The 17,500-nt window shown below is 44.9% G+C and overlaps 1 protein-coding gene across 17 annotated transcripts in view; it reads left to right on the forward strand.

The window, feature by feature from the left end:
- Positions 1-17,500, forward strand: part of msi2b (musashi RNA-binding protein 2b) — a 225,047-nt gene that overhangs the window by 104,561 nt on the left and 102,986 nt on the right. For all 17 annotated transcript variants that reach the window (XM_042063254.1, XM_042063255.1, XM_042063253.1 and 14 more), the window contains exon 7: positions 8,862-8,910. In XM_042063254.1, coding sequence (XP_041919188.1) covers positions 8,862-8,910 — 49 coding nt within the window. The remainder of the gene's footprint in view (positions 1-8,861; positions 8,911-17,500) is intronic.

A 17,500-nucleotide genomic window follows, 5' to 3' on the forward strand; every position in this document is an offset into this window, starting at 1 on the left:
TCCACTAGATCTTATGTAAAGCTGCGCAGCATAGTCATTTTGTAAAGTTAAATTCATTATGCGTGCCTGGCCAAAAATTAAGTTATATATTTGTTTCCAATTTGTAGTTACAGTTGTTGACGCTGTGTATGTAGCCATTGAATTGAGTTGTGGGGAAGATGATGATGCCGTGGGGGATTAGTGTGCCCTCATGATATTGTTGGACATTTCAGTCATAACAACAACAATAATGACAATTAGGTTTTAATTACTCCAAACATTGCTTATATGATTGTGTGATGTGAAATATTGTATTTGACATGAAAAAGAGACTGATGTTTTTCAGTGTTCCAGTGCCTGAGGGTGGCATTTGTTAGTTATTCATAATTTTACAGGTTTTAGTATCCACTAACGCTACCCACTAGAAAACACACATGAAAACACAAACACACACACACACACACACCCAAATGAACACACTAGCAATCACACATCCACACTCATAAAGACATCCAAATGCATAGGCAGCCTTACATTGGATTTGATTCCAGGCTCCTGTATGTGGCGCTTCAAATGAAACAGCAGCGATAATTAAACCTTTTAAGTGTATAATGAGCTTATGGCGGGGCTGACTGCGGAAGCCATCTTCTGTACCTAATCTCATCTGGTTCTCATCTTTAGGCTGTCAGTTAAATTGTGGATTTGCATACATTTACATCTCGCTGTGTTTAAGTGACAAGCCCAAAGTGATGACGAGTCGATAAGTCAAAAAATGAGGTCTAATCCCCTATTATGCTTTGCATCATAATCGGCAGACAAGACCCGAGCATACGGAACCCTCGCTCAGAACCCGTGGAACCACTGGTCTGGGCACATTGTTGACGCGTTGCTCGAAATGGTCTCATTTGGGAGAGGGCAGACAGGAGGCTGACCCCAGAGCATCAGTGAGCCCATTTTCATTCCGTTCCTCTCTGGGTTTTATTCCCCCCCTGCTCTCCTGTGTGGAGCGGAGTTCTGCCTCTTTTCTGTGGTCGTGGCTATATTTTTTCCTTGGCTGCATGTAGATGGCGAAGATGCTATGAGCCAGCGAATACAGATTTGCTGCTCGAGTGGAGTGATCACATTTCTGGCGGTGTTGTTATAGTACAAATGACCAGCTATTGCCCCCTGCAAAACAGGGTTGTGAACCACAGCCTTGGGAAAAAGGCATCAGCTGCTAAGTATTCTGTCCATTTTTAAAAACCTATTTATTTGTTTTCTGGGAGCAGTGTTCAATATGACGTGGCTTGCATTTGCAGGCAAATATAGCCTACCTCATTTAAGACCAAAGAAAAAAATGATTTTTATCAACTTTGGAAGTGTGGAATGCTTCAAGCTGCTTTACTCATGTAGCCTACAGAATGTTATCAGAGTGCAAACAGCCACTGCAAGTCAGAGCCTTTCACTGGCTTGTATTATTCATCAATAGGCATGACCTAACAGTAGCCAACAGTAGCCAAACCCCACAGGTATGACCTGTTTAAAGGAGATCCTGCCCTATGAGCCCATGTTGAAAGAATATAGCTGTTTTTAATACTCTTCAGCTGGTTCTACTCGGAGTAGATTTATTTCCCGGGCTTCCTGTCTGTTTTTATGGTGTTGTTTTGATGCCGTGTACATTAATTGCATTGTTTTCTGCGGGGAGAAGTGTGGCCCAGAGCTCCTTGTTTAATCACTGGTGATAAAAGGAAATGAAGCGTGTGTTCCAGACGCCGCTGAGAGCGCGGGGAGGCTTTCCACTCCGGCAGCGGCCAGATTAGGGCCAAATTGCTCAAAAGGAAGGCGGCAGAAACTTGATCCATTGTCCTTGAGATGCAGAGAACCGTGCGCTCCAGCATTGATTCTGCCAGCACCCCGTCTCACCCTCCTCATCTCCCCTCTCCTCTCCCTGAGCAGCGACGAGAGAGAGAGAGAGAGAGAGAGAGAGAGAGAGAGAGAGAGAGAGAGAGAGAGAGAGAGGAACGATGGAAAGATAATATCAGCTCGGGGGTCTCTGTGGGGGAGCGGACCAGGGACAGATTGATCATATTCTCTGACACTGGCAGTCATTTCCAATTCTCTTATGCAAATATCTTTCCCTGTGAACCAACAAGTCTTGTAAGTGAGAGCCGTCTTTGAATAGCCGTTTCCTCTGCCATTCAGGCTCTTTGTGTTTGTTGATCGTTGCTTGTGTCCTTTGTGTTTGCTCGCTCACTTGCAAACAATCAACAATCAATGAAGCCCCGAGATTTCCTCTGTCTGGCCCTCATAACTAATCAAGTTATTGATTGCAGACACTATTTCCCATGCATATATCATGGAATATCATGAGGAACAGTGGTATGCATATATATCATATAAGAAAACCATGAGCTTCCATTTCTCTCTCTCTCTCACTCTGAATTATGTCTTTTTTTCCTCTGCTAGTCCTGCCTTTGTCCTGCTCTGTAGTCCATCCATTGCTGTCAGCATTGATCAGATTATATCCAGAGGTCAGTCTTTGAGTGGCCATTCCTTGCCTTTTTTCATGTGTGGAGCATGTTACAGCGGCCCCTATCTGATCCCCATCTACGTCTCCATCCCAGGGGGGCATCTCCACATGTGAACCAGTGTAAATAATGAAATAGCAGTTGATCTAAACTGCTGTCACTGTATATTACACCCTCCCTTAAATCTATTCCACACGCAGCCCGTCCCTCCTAGCCGAGCGCTCCCCGCTTGCCAGCATATTGACGCCTTTGTCCTGTGATAAATAATTCACTCGGGCTTATTAAAAATCTCTCTTTGCCTTGCACTGTGTTTTTGATATTTCCGACCTGGCATGACAGGCGTCTGGGTTTTGTTTGACTTGAGGATGAGAATGTTTCCTTTCTATTCTCACTTTTACTTTTTTGTTTTTCTCTTTTTTTTTTTCCTTCGAAAGCAAAATTTAGCATCTCGTAATATGACAGGAGCTTGATTCCTCTCCCAGGAGGGGTAAGCACATTTAACCAAGTGTTGGATTGCCTTCTCTTTTCACCGCCACCCGCTCCACAGCGCTCTCTCTCGCTCTCTCTCTCTCTCTCTCTCTCTCTCGCTCTCTCTCTCTCCGTGCAGTAAACACAATTGTACCTGTGTCGGGCGGCATCTTCTCTTTCCTGTATTCCCTCCTGCCCCGGTGTGATACATTTTGTAGTCAGTAAAAAATGGGGGAGCCTCCAGGATCCAATTACATTCTCAACTTAAATAAACAACGTTGTCAACTAACTTACCGCCAGTGTCGGAGGAGAAGCGAAATTGGCAGGGAATGTGTCAGGCAACAAATGCTTTCAGCTTCATTTAATTGAGAGACTGCCAGAATCAGGCATTTAGCTGTATATCTACTTGTACTGCATTCTCTGCTTGACCAGAGCACGTGTTTATGTATCTCACTTCTGTTTTGTCAACTTAATGCTGAGCTTCAGTTGCTCAAAATGTTCTCTGTAAAATGATGGAATGATTTTAAATTTTGCATGAAGACTTTTTTCTGTTTTCCTACATTTTTTCCTCTGTCTCCTTTTCTATTTTTGTAATTCTCGTCATGCCTTAGAATATCTGAAGCAGATCTCGTGAACCTCGTCTCATGAAACCCGTTCCTGTAAAATGCTACAAAGGACTTCAGTGGCGCTAATAGGAAACGTAAATCTGGGCCCTGAGTGTGGTTTGGGGTTCACAAAGTACATTTAAATGGAGTTTTTATTGCAGAGCTGGCACTACTGGAGCCTTCCCTTGGTTGTGCGTGTGTCGTAAACTGGGCATTATTGCGGCATTAGTCATCTCGCCAGGCTGCATGGTGGCATCTTAGCGGCCTGTCTAAGCGACAGCCGGGTCGTTCGAGGTAAGAGCCAGCATTGGGTTGGTCAATTAGTACGTAATGCCAAATAAAGCTGGAACACCCTGACCCCCTCAGGTTTTAATATTGGACTTTTTTAGTGGCCATCTCTGGGGACAGTCCAGTGAGCAAGGAGGTGTGGAGATGGTGAGTCACTGCTTCACCTTTCAGTGCCACTTTGCTTCAAAGAGCTGATTAATTCCACCGCACATCCAGATGCAGTTGAAGACTTTCGGGTGGGGGGGGTGGTGGTCAGGGATGGCTGTTTGTGAGGGGTGGCACTTGTGCCTGTGCAAATGGCGGGCTGAAGTGGCGCCTCTGATCGATTGTCCTGCCGTAGTCCCGAGGCGTGCGTGTGTACGCAGGAGAGCTGAGCATTGGGCACAGGCGCAAGGGCTAACACAGGAAAAGGTCAGATCTGCGTGGCATGCAATGCTACTGGCATCCTCATCCTGGCCGGCTGCACAGTTCTACGTGCATGGCACACAAGCAGGCTCGCACTTAAGTTTGCCATTTGCTGAGCCTCAGGAGATTTTGTAGAGCAAAGGGCTCCCCTTATTTTTTCTTATATCCCCCTCTCTTCCTCTGTGTGTGTGTGTGTGTGTGTGTGTGTGTGTAAATGTATAATTGTATGGGATTAGATATGGAGATTAGGTATGCCCTGAGGAGATATTTATCCAGTGATCAGATGACTACAGAGTGTGTGTGTGTGTGTGTGTGTGAGAGAGCATCTTTAACACTGTTCATGTGTGTTTCCTGTATGGGAAGAGGTTTTGCTTGTGTGTGTCATGCACTGTAGCCCAGTGGGCATTGGCAGCAGTAAGAAAATGACCCGTGGGCAGTGCGCACTGCCTTCCTCCCTCAGTGGCCTCTCCCAAACAGCACATCTAACGGAGAGCGCTCGCTCTTCCTCGGCGGGCCTCGCCAGACGCTGAGGCCGCCAGCCTCCACTGGAGGGCCCCTAAGTGGACAGAGCTGGAGTGGGCGCCGCACTCCGTCCCTCTCCAGCGCGGTCACAGCTCACAGCAGCCGGCACCCAGCGGCCGTCGCCAGGGAGGGGACTGCAGAGGGACATGTTGGAAGAGAGGAGGACGACAGGGTCCAGTGGAACACTAACATTCCTCCGTGCTGAACAAGGGATGATGTGACAGTAGAGGAGGAGGATGAGGAGGAGGGAGGAAGAGCGCTGTAAGACGGTGCTGGCCGGCGCTGTGATTTTGTCCCTGCTGTGTTCCTTATGAGCGCTGACAGATACATATGAGGCCGTATCCTCTGCTGTCTTGGCCCATCAGCCAATCATGGCCTCCCCTCTGGAACAGCAGCCAAAGGCTTCATCTCCTCTTGTCTGTCCATCTTTCCTTCTCCCTTCTCTTTCCCTTGTTCTCTCTCTATTTCTTTCATACTCATTTTGTCTCGCAAATCCAATGTGTATTCATTTGAGAATTCATTCACAGTATTTTCTATAATAGCAAAAAAAAGAGAGAATATTCACAGCAATATCAAAAAATGTTAATACCTTGAATTCATGCGCCTATCAATAGTTGACTTGACTGCTTGTCCCCTAGGTAATGGCATGAGCTCAGGCGTTTTGTTGCACGGAGACATTGTTCTCTCCTATGATGTGTGGAATCCACTCTGCAGAAGTCTCTTTCTGCTCTCCATGCCACTCCTGCCTCTTTGTCTTGCCCCCTGATGCTTGCTCTCTCACTCTTTCTCTCTCTCCTCCTCCTCTCTCCATCTCCCTCTCTTTTTTATCCTCCGTAGACAATACAGGCAGTCTCCCAGGATGTGCTCAGGCCCTGGTTACCAAGCGACAGTTACCGCGGGGAGCTTGGGTCTGGGCTTGTCCAGACTCAGAAAAGGCCATAGCAGCCGGTCCCCCGGCGAGTCCCCCCCTCTCTGTCCTTTCTCCATCTCCTCTCCGTTTCACTCGCTACTTCTGTCTCCACAGATCTGTCACACATACCCTTTCCCTCCTTTCTTCCCCCTCTAGTTCTCTCTGTTTATCTCTTCTCCTCCTCTCTTCTCTCTCACCCTCTCCCCTCCTCTATCATCTACAATCCATTTTGGCTTCAATTCATTTCAAAGTAGCTTCATCAGTATCATGGCTCACATTCAGAGTTTCCAAATCCTAAACATATTTTGTACTAATGGTGTGACAAAAGAACAAATATGGTTCTTTAGATGAAAATTGTATTGTTAATTATAAATCACACACTCCTCGAATACATCAAATATTCTTCCTTTGGTTGATTTTAGATACAGTATATCCATATTTCAGCCAGATTGATATGTATCTTTAGGATTAAAAGAGAGTGGCACTACAGTATGTTCCTCCACATGCATTTGCTGGTATTTTCCTTCTGCAGTCTGCATCCAGATACTCTATAGGGTGCATGTCTTGTGTGTGTGTGTGTGTGTGTGTGTGTGTGTGTGTGTGTGTGTGTGTGTGTGTGTGTGTGTGTGTGTGTGTGTGTGTGTGTGTGTGTTTGTTTTCATGTGTGTTTTCTAGTGGGTAGCGTTAGTGGATACTAAAACCTGTAAAATTATGAATAACTAACAAATGCCACCCTCAGGCACTGGAACACTGAAAACATCAGTCTCTTTTTCATGTCATGGTTACTGTAAATACAAATATTTCACATCACACAATCATATAAGCAATGTTTGGAGTAATTAAAACCTAATTGTCATTATTGTTGTTGTTATGACTGAAATGTCCAACAATATCATGAGGGCACACTAATCCCCCACGGCATCATCATCTTCCCCACAACTCAATTCAATGGCTACATGCATGTGTGTTGTTCTGCTGCTAGAGCAAGGTGCTGACCAGATCAGGGTCATGGATTTCATTCACAGGGAACACACACACACCTAGACATACACCCTACGCTGTACAGTGTAGGTCTGTCATTTAATGGAATGCAGTTGTTGCCATACTACTATGAAACACTGCTGTGCATTTCTTTCAAGCAATATGCTTTTTTCCGGGGACTGCTTTGGTCCCAGGCTTTTTAACCGCAGTAGTGGGCATCACCAAAAAGCACATCCCCAGGAGGGCCCCAGTTGTGTCGTACATGAGTTTCCTCTCCCTTAGAGAAATGAAAACACCTTTTGTGGTATTTTAGTATATATATATATATATATATATATATATATATATATTTCTTTTTATTTTATTTTTTATTGCAAACACCATTGACATTACAGAAAATGCAACACTACAACGACATGCACAAGAATATTACATCGGACAAACAGATGTACATTACACAAACACATACTGTAACTTAACAAGACATCACATTGACATGGCTTATTAACAAATAACAGAAAGGCTAAGGATGATTTGCGTCCAGGATGATTACAGATATGATTATCAGGGATGAAATTGATGACCGGAATGACAAGAAGGGGGGCTGGGGGGGTGCGGATGGTAGCTCTGAGGGTGTGAATGAGGTGGTGTTGGGATGGGGGTGTGGGTGGGGGGGGGGGTAAGGGGTAGTGAGTGTGTGAGTGTGTGTGTGTGTGTGTGCATATGTGTAAGGCTTGCTGTTGGGCCAGGAGGAGAGAAGCTGGAACACAGAGAGGGAGGGTTTCAGAGGAGAGGAGTTGTAATTATTCTGTTAAAGATGAGTGTAATAATAAGAATAACTGATTGCCTGACTGATTGACAACCTGGGCACCCATTAATGGCCACAGTTCCACCCAGCCCCGGCAGTTATGGCGATGAGCTGACAGAGAGGAGGACCTGCGTGCCACCCATCCCCCCAGGCCCCCATCATATGCACACGTCCCCCACTACCACGACCAACCACACCTGGCCCCAGACCTCCACCCAACACGCCACTCTTGACCTAAATATGTATGTGAATGGCTAGGTTGAGAGCTCTATCTAGTGTATATGTATATATATATATATATATATATATATACCCCTTTGCTCCCATGACTTGTGCAGTGAAGAGTTGGAGACGTGCTTTGCCATGAGTGTCCATCAGGGAGACAGTGGAATAGCTTGATTGAGGCAGAGGAATATGATCATGGCTGTGGGAGATGGGGAGGCTGCCGGGAGATTGATGTGGGCTCTTGTCATGGAGAGTGAGGTGGCTCTGCTGGAGACAGGCAGGCCCAGCCCACATCACCGCATCAAAACATTCCCCAAACGTCAATGTGTGTGTGTGTGTGTGTGTGTGTGTGTACAGATGTTCTTGTTTATATGTCTGTGTGTATGTGTACATTTGGATCTGTACTGTGTGTGTGTGTGTGTGTGTGTGTGTAAATCATCTGTACTCTGCCATGCTTGAATGAATCCTGTGGTGACCTTGCAGACTGGGTGTTCTGCTGATGGCCGTCTTGTTCAGGGTTGGTGTGTGTTCCTAACCTTGTGAAATAAGAGCCTTGTCATTACTCTCCCTACTTAACCAGGGACACTTAGATGTGTGTGTGCGTGTGTGTGTGTGTGTGTGTGTGAGAGAGAGAGAGAGAGAGAGAGAGTGAGTGACTATCTATTTCACGGTTCTAAATGCATTTATGTTGTAAAAGTTTTAATTCTGGCATAGTTTGTATTTGTCCAGACATTGTACTTAATTGAATGATGCTTGGTACATTCATCAAGCTTTTAGTGACCCCCCTCGCCCACAACTACCATTCTAAATAAATATGTGTATTTCCATAGTCTGTTTTGTGTACAGTGAATACCTTATTTCAGTTACATAAACAAGTAGACCAGTGAGCATCTTACATCTTCTTCTGCCCCTGGCTCTTGCATATGTAAAGCACTGTCTGTTAAGCACATGCTTTTGAGCTCATTTGTCTCTAACGTTGAATAGACACGGAGAGTGATACAGTATATTCAGGATGTACATGGCTGAGGTATGGGCAGTAATGGGTACTGTGTGCTGATGCAGGAGGGGATGTTTGTTTATCACCCCGTTCCCACGTTGAATATGAAGCTCCACTGAATATACTTTAACTAATGTCTACCCCACTCTGTTTTTGTGTCTTCTAGGTAGAGGATGCCATGCTTATGTTTGATAAGACTACCAACAGACACAGAGGTAGGTGTCTCCCATTTCTTCATCTCTCTCTCTCTCTGTATTCTCTCTCTTTCTCTCCTCTGCTTTTCTTTTCTGTTGGTCTCCGCTCTTTCGATATCTCTCGGCTGAGCTATTACTGCCATTACTGCAGCGTGCTCCCCACACAGCCCTGACATACCCAGATGTCTTGCACGCCCCCCACCCCCGCGGTGAATCATCATGTTATTTATTGCATGGTTTCCTGAAGGACGCACACAGCCCTGCCACCACTACCACTATGTGAAGGTCAGCCCTTGCCCTACAACTGCCCTGTAGTCCATCTGCAAAAGCTGCCCCATTCTTCCCCATTCAATTATCTCAGCATTTTTTCATCTTCGACGTGGAACACGGCAGCTCTCCGTCCATTTGGCCGCTGGCTCGGTCACCCTCGGTCAGAGAGCCACACAATGGCATTCCAGGCAGCGTGAAATGCTTCAGATGATTGGCTACTCTATCGAGACCCCCTAGGCAGTACACTTTATATATCTCTGTCCATTTGCCTTTCTTATTGTCTGTTTATCCCTCTCTCTCTCTCTCTCTCTCTGTCACTCTCCCTCTATCTATCTATACATCTATACATGTATCTATCTATCTATCTATCTATCTATCTATATATCTATCTATCTATTTAGTTAGTTATCTTTTTTATTGATCTTAGACCTCCACCTGTGCAACTAATTGGTTAAAAGAGCCCCGAGACCCCCCCACGGCCAGTAGAGTGAGTGATAGTCATCTGGCGAGACATTTAGTTTGCGAGTGGGAAAGGGTTCCACAGACAGCGCTCGGGCTGTGTGGTCTGATAACAGCGCAGATAGGGGGAGAGGACTGGAGGAGAGCAGCCTTTATCTCTTCCTCATCTCCCCCTTTATCTGGCTTCTCTCTAAAGCAGAGGACTTTCCAAAGACAGGGATGGGGGGGAGGGGGGGCGAGAGAGAGAAGCCTGGAGAGATGCTCAGGAAGGGAGGGAGAGAGAGAAATTAGGGGAGGATGTGTGAAGGAGCGAGAAAGAGGAAGAGGGGGGTGTGTGTGTGTGTGTGTGTGTGTGTGTGTGTGTGTGCGTGTGCATTCAAGCGTTATACTCGCCTGAGTTTGTGTTTTAGAGAGCGAGAATGAGATGGAAAATGGAAACAGAAAGACAGAGGCACACCAAATCAAACCCAACAAACCCTGTCTTGCCTCACAGTCAGACAACCCTCCTGTCATTCCAGACACACTAACGCATGACCTGCACTCAGGCATACTGCATACAGACACAGGTGCAGCACTACACGCTGTCACATTAAAGGATTTAGGATCGAGGATGTTGAGGACGCCATTGTCTCTTGGGTCCGTTTTAAACACACTTTCCATGAGTAGTATGTACTCAATGTTCTCATAAACAAGATGATTCACTGAAAAACAAAACATGAACAATAACAGCCTCTGTTTTTTATTATTCCCAGGTAGCTAGCCTAGCAAGCTAATACAGACTAGCATACTAAGTAGACACCTGGTTACATTTCATTCAGCTCAAAGAGAAATGTGGTCAGGAGCTTTAAAACACACAAAATCACACATCTCCTGGCACTGTATGTTGTGACAGAATTATTCATTTAAAAAAAGAATGTGTCTATGTAGTATTATTTATTCCATATTTTAACCACATGATGAGATAAGGGGAAGTAGAATACATTTTGACATTACCTTGTTCTCTTTAGTATCAAAATAAATGAAAAGGAATGTTATGATTTATAGCCCTGTATCTTCCTGCTGTGTGAAAACAGACCTAAAAACATTTTGTTTTTGTAACATTGCACCCATATTGCATGGATGCATACATTTGAGCCTAAACCAGCTCACACGTCCTTCCATGTACACCTAAATCTGTTTACTGGAGGTAGGGGATATTTCTGGCCACATGGGTCCCTTTTAAGCGTTCTTTCCAGCACACACACACACACACACACACACACCGAGTAGGATTGACCTGCGGTATCAGTGTTAGGATAGCTGTTAGTCAGGAGAGGGATGAAGCGCTATCTGCCTCTCTATATTCTGACCTTCTCTCTACTTATTGAAGCAGCCGCTCACTAAGTCTCCTATAGCCCCGCAAACTGCTGCCCTCACGCCCTTAGCACACACACACTGCTAACAAGGTGAGTGGTATTCATGGCTTTGTGTGCTTGTGTAAGGCTAGGAGCATGTTATTGATGTTGTCTTTACTGACAATGGTAGAAAGTGACACACACCAACCAATCTTTATTGTCTTGTTCATGTGATGTGTTATCTTGTGGAGTTGAATGTGCTTTCACACTAATTTTCGGTTCAGGGTTGCACCAGGGTCCGTTTGAGCCGTTTTGTTGAGTTGTTTTCTGAGCTCCAAAGTGCACCAAAAGATCATACCCAATTACTCCAGACAATGGGATCGTGGTGTACAGTTCACCTGAGAATACGCTATTCATGACCACTGTCGATCTAATTATATATTAACATGCCATTTTCTAAAATGCTAACAGTGACTAAAAATAATGACTATGGGTGTACAAATTTTAACCTGGTTAGGTTTTTTCAGGTGTCCCTAGTCGAATGTGGCCTTGCTGTAGTGTTCATAGCCGATGGGTTTGTTTGTGCCCGTGTGGGTAAGAGTATATTTTGGGTACTTTATGCAGCTATTGTTTCCGTAGGACTATTATAGTGGGTTGGAGGGGTGCTGAGGAGGTGGAGGTTGGAAGTGATGCCACCATTAGGAGAAAGCTGGTAAACATCCAGTGGAAACAATAAGGCGAGAGCAAATGACTGCCAGTGGCAGGACTCCCCAGACACACCTCTCTCCCCAACCCCCACCATCTCTCTCACTCCTCCTCTCAATCTTTCTCTGTCACCCTCTCTCTCTCTAACCCCACACAATGGCATTGCCACAATCGAGGGTCCTCATCTTCCGGTTGGATTTCACTTTGTTATATTTGGCATTTGGAATATGCGTGCTTGTCATTGTGTGGCCTTGCGCTGGCTCTTTTGTGGGGGGAAATTCTCTGGTGTGTTTGAGCGCCACGCCGGCAGAAATCAGGTCTTGTAGGTCAGCCTTTTTAATGGCCTGTCAGTAATTGTGTCGGCCGTCCTCCCAGTTTGACTGGCACACAGACCGCCATTGTAAACTGAGAAGGCGCTCTTTTGCAGATAGCATTTGAATGGGGGCGTTTTTATTATTATTTTTTCTTCAGCACCGCAAATAGAGCAGCTCTGCTCATTCAGGCAGTTGTATGGAAAAGAATGTATATTCTCTTTTGGCTGTCTCTGGGTCATTGCTTCCAGCCCTGAAATTCCCAATCAAATTCATTATTGTGATGTATGGCAAAGCCATGCAAGTGGAGCGGCCAGGGGTTGATAAAATGAGCACACTGGGAAGAAGAGACAGGGACGTAGGAGACAAATAAAGCAGGCATTAGAGGAAGACATTGGGATGGGGAAGAGGAACATCTGCAAGGAATATGTCTCAGTGGCAGAGCATGATGGGTAATGAACGAGAGGGGGAAGAGAAAGGGACAGCAAGGCTAAGACAGAGAAAGAGAGAGAGCGGCAGAGACTGTGTGTGTGTGTGTGTGTGTGTGTGTGTGTGTGTGTGTGTGTGTGTGTGTGTGTGTGTGTGTGTGTGTGTGTGTGTGTGTGTGTGTTAGTCCTGCAGCCGTTGTGGTCTGTCTCCTCGCCGCTCTTCATAGTAATTTGGAGCATTCAGCAGTGTCCTTCAGCTCTTGCCCTCCCGAGGTGACTGATGAAACGACCGCTAAAAGACATTCTCTCTCTTCTCTTCTCTCTTTTTTTCTCTCTCCCTCACTCCCTCTATCCCTCTGTCTCTCTCTGTCTCTCTCCATCTCTCTCCTATCCCCAGTCCGACTCCCCCTTTCGCTCACACACTCTGTCTTTCACTCTCACACTGACACAGCCTGTCTCCTCTCTCTCCTCCCTCCTTTGCTCTGCCTCTCCTGTCCTCTTCCTTGTCTCTCTCTCTCTCTCTCTCTCTCTCTCTCTCTTTCTCTCTCTCTTTCTCCTCTCCTCTCCTCGGCTGTGGAATCCCTCCCGCACACAAAAGCCAGCGATGGCCTGTGCCCTCTCCCTCACTGGCTGGCATTTGTGCTGAATGAAACGGGGCTGATTGTGTTTTCCACACAGACTCTTCTCCACCTAGCCCCCCCCCCCCCCCCCCCCCCCAGCAGCCCCCCCGGGCCGTGACACCCCTCTCTCTGTGCAAGTGCGGTCCGGCAGCCTGAAGTTCACGCAGGAGGAGGCCTCATTGTTGTAGGGCCTTAGAGGATTCTGGTCCTCCCCTCTGCCTGTCACCCCTCTCTTTCTTTCTCTCTCTCTTTCTCTCTCTATCCTCTCGTCCCTGGAGTGTGTGAGGCCCACAGCAGTGGCACTCTGCAGCGCTCACACGAGCCTCTCGGGCACCAAGCCCCTTTTTTATGCTTTTTCTGTCTCCTCTTCTGTCCACTCTCTCCTTTTTTCTCCTCTTTTTAGTCCACTCTCTCCTTTTTTCTCCTCTTTTGCCTTTTTCTTCCTTTCATCCGTTCCTTTTTTTGTCCTTTTGTTTTTGCTACCCTCCCACTCTTCTTCCTCCTTTTCCTGCTTTTGTTCTATCCCTCCATCACACACTTTTTCCTCACCTTTTCTGTTTTCCACACTCGGCCCCTGTGCGGATGCCCAGATGTGCGGCGTGTTGTGGTGTCTCCCTCCGTGGCGGCCTCTCTCAGACGGCCACATGTGTGCTCAGATGCTCGCGCGCTCTTCTTATCACAGCTGTAGTTGATGACATGTTGCTGCTGCGTGCTGTCATGCTAATGCTTCAGGATTTTTCGGTCGCCATGCTCCTCATGGCAGGTTAATTGCCTGTTGACATTTTTCAATCTTTGACAATCTTTGACAATTTGACAATCTTTGTATCAAAGATTACACCTCTGTGTGAGCAGTATGAACATATTTTAGCGTGTGCTAAAATGCCTAGAAATTGCTGGCAAGGAACACTATACCGTATCAGTTCGTGGACCTGGTGTGCGTTTCCCAAAAGCATAGTTGCTAACTAATTTAGCAACTTTGTTGGTTGCAATGCAATTTCCCATTTCCAACCAACTAAGTTGCTAACAGGTTAGCAACTATGGTTTTGGGAAATGCACCCCTGACTATTACACGGTCAGAATGGATAAATAAATATTTATTCAAGATATATTACTCTTATATCATATATTTACACTGTGTTGGCTTTGTGTCCCTACCATTATTATGTTTGGCCCAAGTTTGTGTGCTTGCATACATATGTGCATATTTCTCCAGACGTGCTCAAAGGCAGGATACATGTATCACCAGCCTTTTTCTCCTCTGCTGAGGAATTGGGCGTCTGTAAATGTTTTAGCACGAGCTAATGTTGAATGAAATGATGAAATCAATGGAAATCTTTTCATTGAGTTTGAAGTGGTGTGCTTTGAACTGGGGAAATCTGCACACGCCACATCTAAGGGCCGAAAAACGTGAGAGACGGCGTCTGCACACCGAAATGTGTCCAACTAATGCCTTCAAAGAATGAGCTGTTAATGTGTTGATATTCTGGAATGATTCTCCTCGCGCTAAACACTACATGGCTTTAGCAGTGCTAATGATATTAACATCAAAGCCTGTGTCAGGGAAAAGGGAGCACAAATTTCATCTGTTTGACATTGATGATCAGAGACAGAATAAAGAGGAGTATTTACTTAGTATGCCCTGGCAACACAGCACAGCACGACACGAGAGAGTGAGAGGAGAGAGGGAGAGAGAGAGAGGGAGAGAGAGTGAGAGGAGAGAGTGAGAGGAGAGAGGGAGGGAGAGAGAGAGAGAGAGAGAGAGAGTGAGAGGAGAGAGGGAGAGAGAGGGGGAGGGAGAGAGAAGGCAGGTTAAAGAGAAGGAGAAATGCATAGAGAGTAGTGGAGAAAATGAAAGGGGGACATGCAAAGAGAGACAGCATTTGTGTTTGCTTGTGTGTGTGTGTGTGTGTGTGTGTGTGTGTGTGTGTGTGTGTGTGTGTGTGTGTGTGTGTGTGTGTGTCTCTGCCGGGCTGGGCAAGGCTTGGGCTGATTGTAGGATGGAAACAGAGGGCAGTATTGTGGACTCTAATCTGCTTACCCGAGTTTCTACTGCAGGATTCGGTCTTGGCACCTGCAAACCACAAGGACTGAGGCAATGTCACAGCATATGTGGTGTCCATATCTGTGTGTGTGTGTGTGTGTGTGTGTGAGAGAGAGAGAGAGAGAGAGAGAGAGAGAGAGAGAGAGTGTGTGTATGTGTGTGTGTGTGTGTGTGTGTGTGTGCGTGCGCGCGTGCGCGCGTGCATTGGTTTGTGTATTGAAGGCACACAGCTTGGAAGTGCAAGTGATAATTCAGTCATTTTTAGAGTCCGTGTTGATTTGACAGTATCAGCTGTGATGTCATGTCACCCCAGCTCTCTGACCTTTCGTGTCAGATATCTCATTTGCAGTTGTGCTGCCTGTGATTTGTATTGCTGCTCAATCTGCACTTGATAGCACTGGCTATATCAGAGGAGGCATTGCTCTTGCTGTATGGTCTATTGTCAAACCGCTCCAGATAGTGTTGTGTAACTCTAGTTTTGCAGCTTATGCCTTACCTGACTGGAGCTTACTTGTTAGTTGGGCTGAAAAAGTACAACAAGAGTTTACCGTGTTTGCAACAATGATTGTGCAAGTCTGTGTTTGAAAACAGTAGGTAGGACCTAAATGCAGACAAACTGTTCTCACATCTGCAGAGCGTACTGATTACTGTGTGATTATAACAAGAGTAAGAAAAGGCTCAGAAAACACACAGACACATTAACACACACACACACACACACACACACACACACGCACACACGCACACACACACAGAGGGAGAAAGAGAAGTGTGAGAGAGCGAGGGAGTTGGGATGAACTGATTGCAGGGTAATGACGTGTCCTCTGAGACTGCTGTCAGCTGGAGAGTGATTGCGTCTCAGGAGTGGCAGAGCGATGTGTGTTTTTCTGTGTTTTTCTCCACGCATGCTCCCCCCAAACTCTCTCTCTCTCTCTCTCTCTCTCTCTCTCTCTCTCTCTCTCTCTCTGTCTACCGTCACTCCTCCCACACTCCTGCCGTCTCAAATCAAATGACATATGTTTTATTGGCATGAATGAGTGTGTTCTTCATTGTCAAAGCCATTAGTACAAGTTATTAATAAAACAAGACACGTTTGCCTATATATTACACTGCCACACTACCAGTGCATAACACACGCTATAGTGAAGTGGTACCATAGGAGAGAAAGGGTTTGATAAACCAAAATGTAAAATCACTGACTTGCAACACACATACAGGAATTGCATCTTTTCTTTATTCTTCTACCAGATTAAAGTAATGAGCTGATTCTAATTCAATAATCAGGCTATTGTACACTGTGGTTAATATACAGGTGTGGTCAATACACAGTTTTGACTTTTTTTATGTGCATAAAACATTTGATGCGGTTCATACAGAATTCGGCTAATATATGGGAAATTATGGTATATTTATCTTATTCTAGCTATCTAGCTATACAGTATTCTGCAGACTTTTAATGTCATGGTAAGCCATGATATTCAAATGCTGTATTTCATCTAAAATATTTTTTCTAAATTCTAAAATGAAATCTTCTGTATATAAATTATATTACGGTAGATATTATGTGTGGGCAAATCAAGAAATGTATCGCTTATTAGTACAGTATTCTTTTTAAATCTTGTTAGACTGGTTCTAAAATGCTATATTTCCATTTTTAAAAACATTAAAAAGTAATGTCATTTAATTGTGTATTTCAGGTAATATCAATAAAATTGCAATTATGTTTTTTTGGTATAGATAAATCAAACAACAATACCCAATTACAGTTCTACTGAAATTACTTGGAAAACAAAATGTAAAAAAAAAAATGATTTATGATAATTAAAATGGAGGATATAGTGCTTTGGAACCAAACTCTTCATTTGTTGAACGAGCCTTCATGGGGGTTCTCTATAATCAGGGTGGGAAAGGTTACTTTTGAAATGGAATAGATAGATTACAAATTACTAGCTACCTAGTAAAATTTAGTAAGTAATATAACTATTTTACCTCTACAAAGTAACAATTGAAAAACAGATTTAAAAAACAGAATTGAAAAATACTAAACTTTTGAGTGCATATTGAGTTGAAAGGATGCCATATTATGCACATTAATATCACCAAGGTAATCATTCTGTGTTTGTACTGTACTGTAAGTGGCTAAAAGGCAAACCATACTGAAAAGTGTTATTATCTGAAAAGTATACCATTTATTCCATGCCAAGAGCAGCATGACTTCTTCCCCCTCATGTGTCCGTGTGGGTAGCTAGGCACCTGCACTAAAGCAGAGCAGCACACCTGCTGCGTTGTTGACAAAGGAAAGAAAAACATAATGTTCTATTTTTTTGTCTCAACCTAACCTAATCTTTAAATTGGATTCTTTATCCTGTTGAAAACCATGCCCTCAGCATCTCTCTCTCTCTCTCTCTCTCTCTCTCTCTCTCTCTCTCTCTCTCTCTCTCTC

The sequence above is a fragment of the Alosa sapidissima genome, chromosome 15 (genome assembly GCF_018492685.1).
Source record: "Alosa sapidissima isolate fAloSap1 chromosome 15, fAloSap1.pri, whole genome shotgun sequence".
Lineage (NCBI taxonomy): Eukaryota > Metazoa > Chordata > Actinopteri > Clupeiformes > Clupeidae > Alosa > Alosa sapidissima.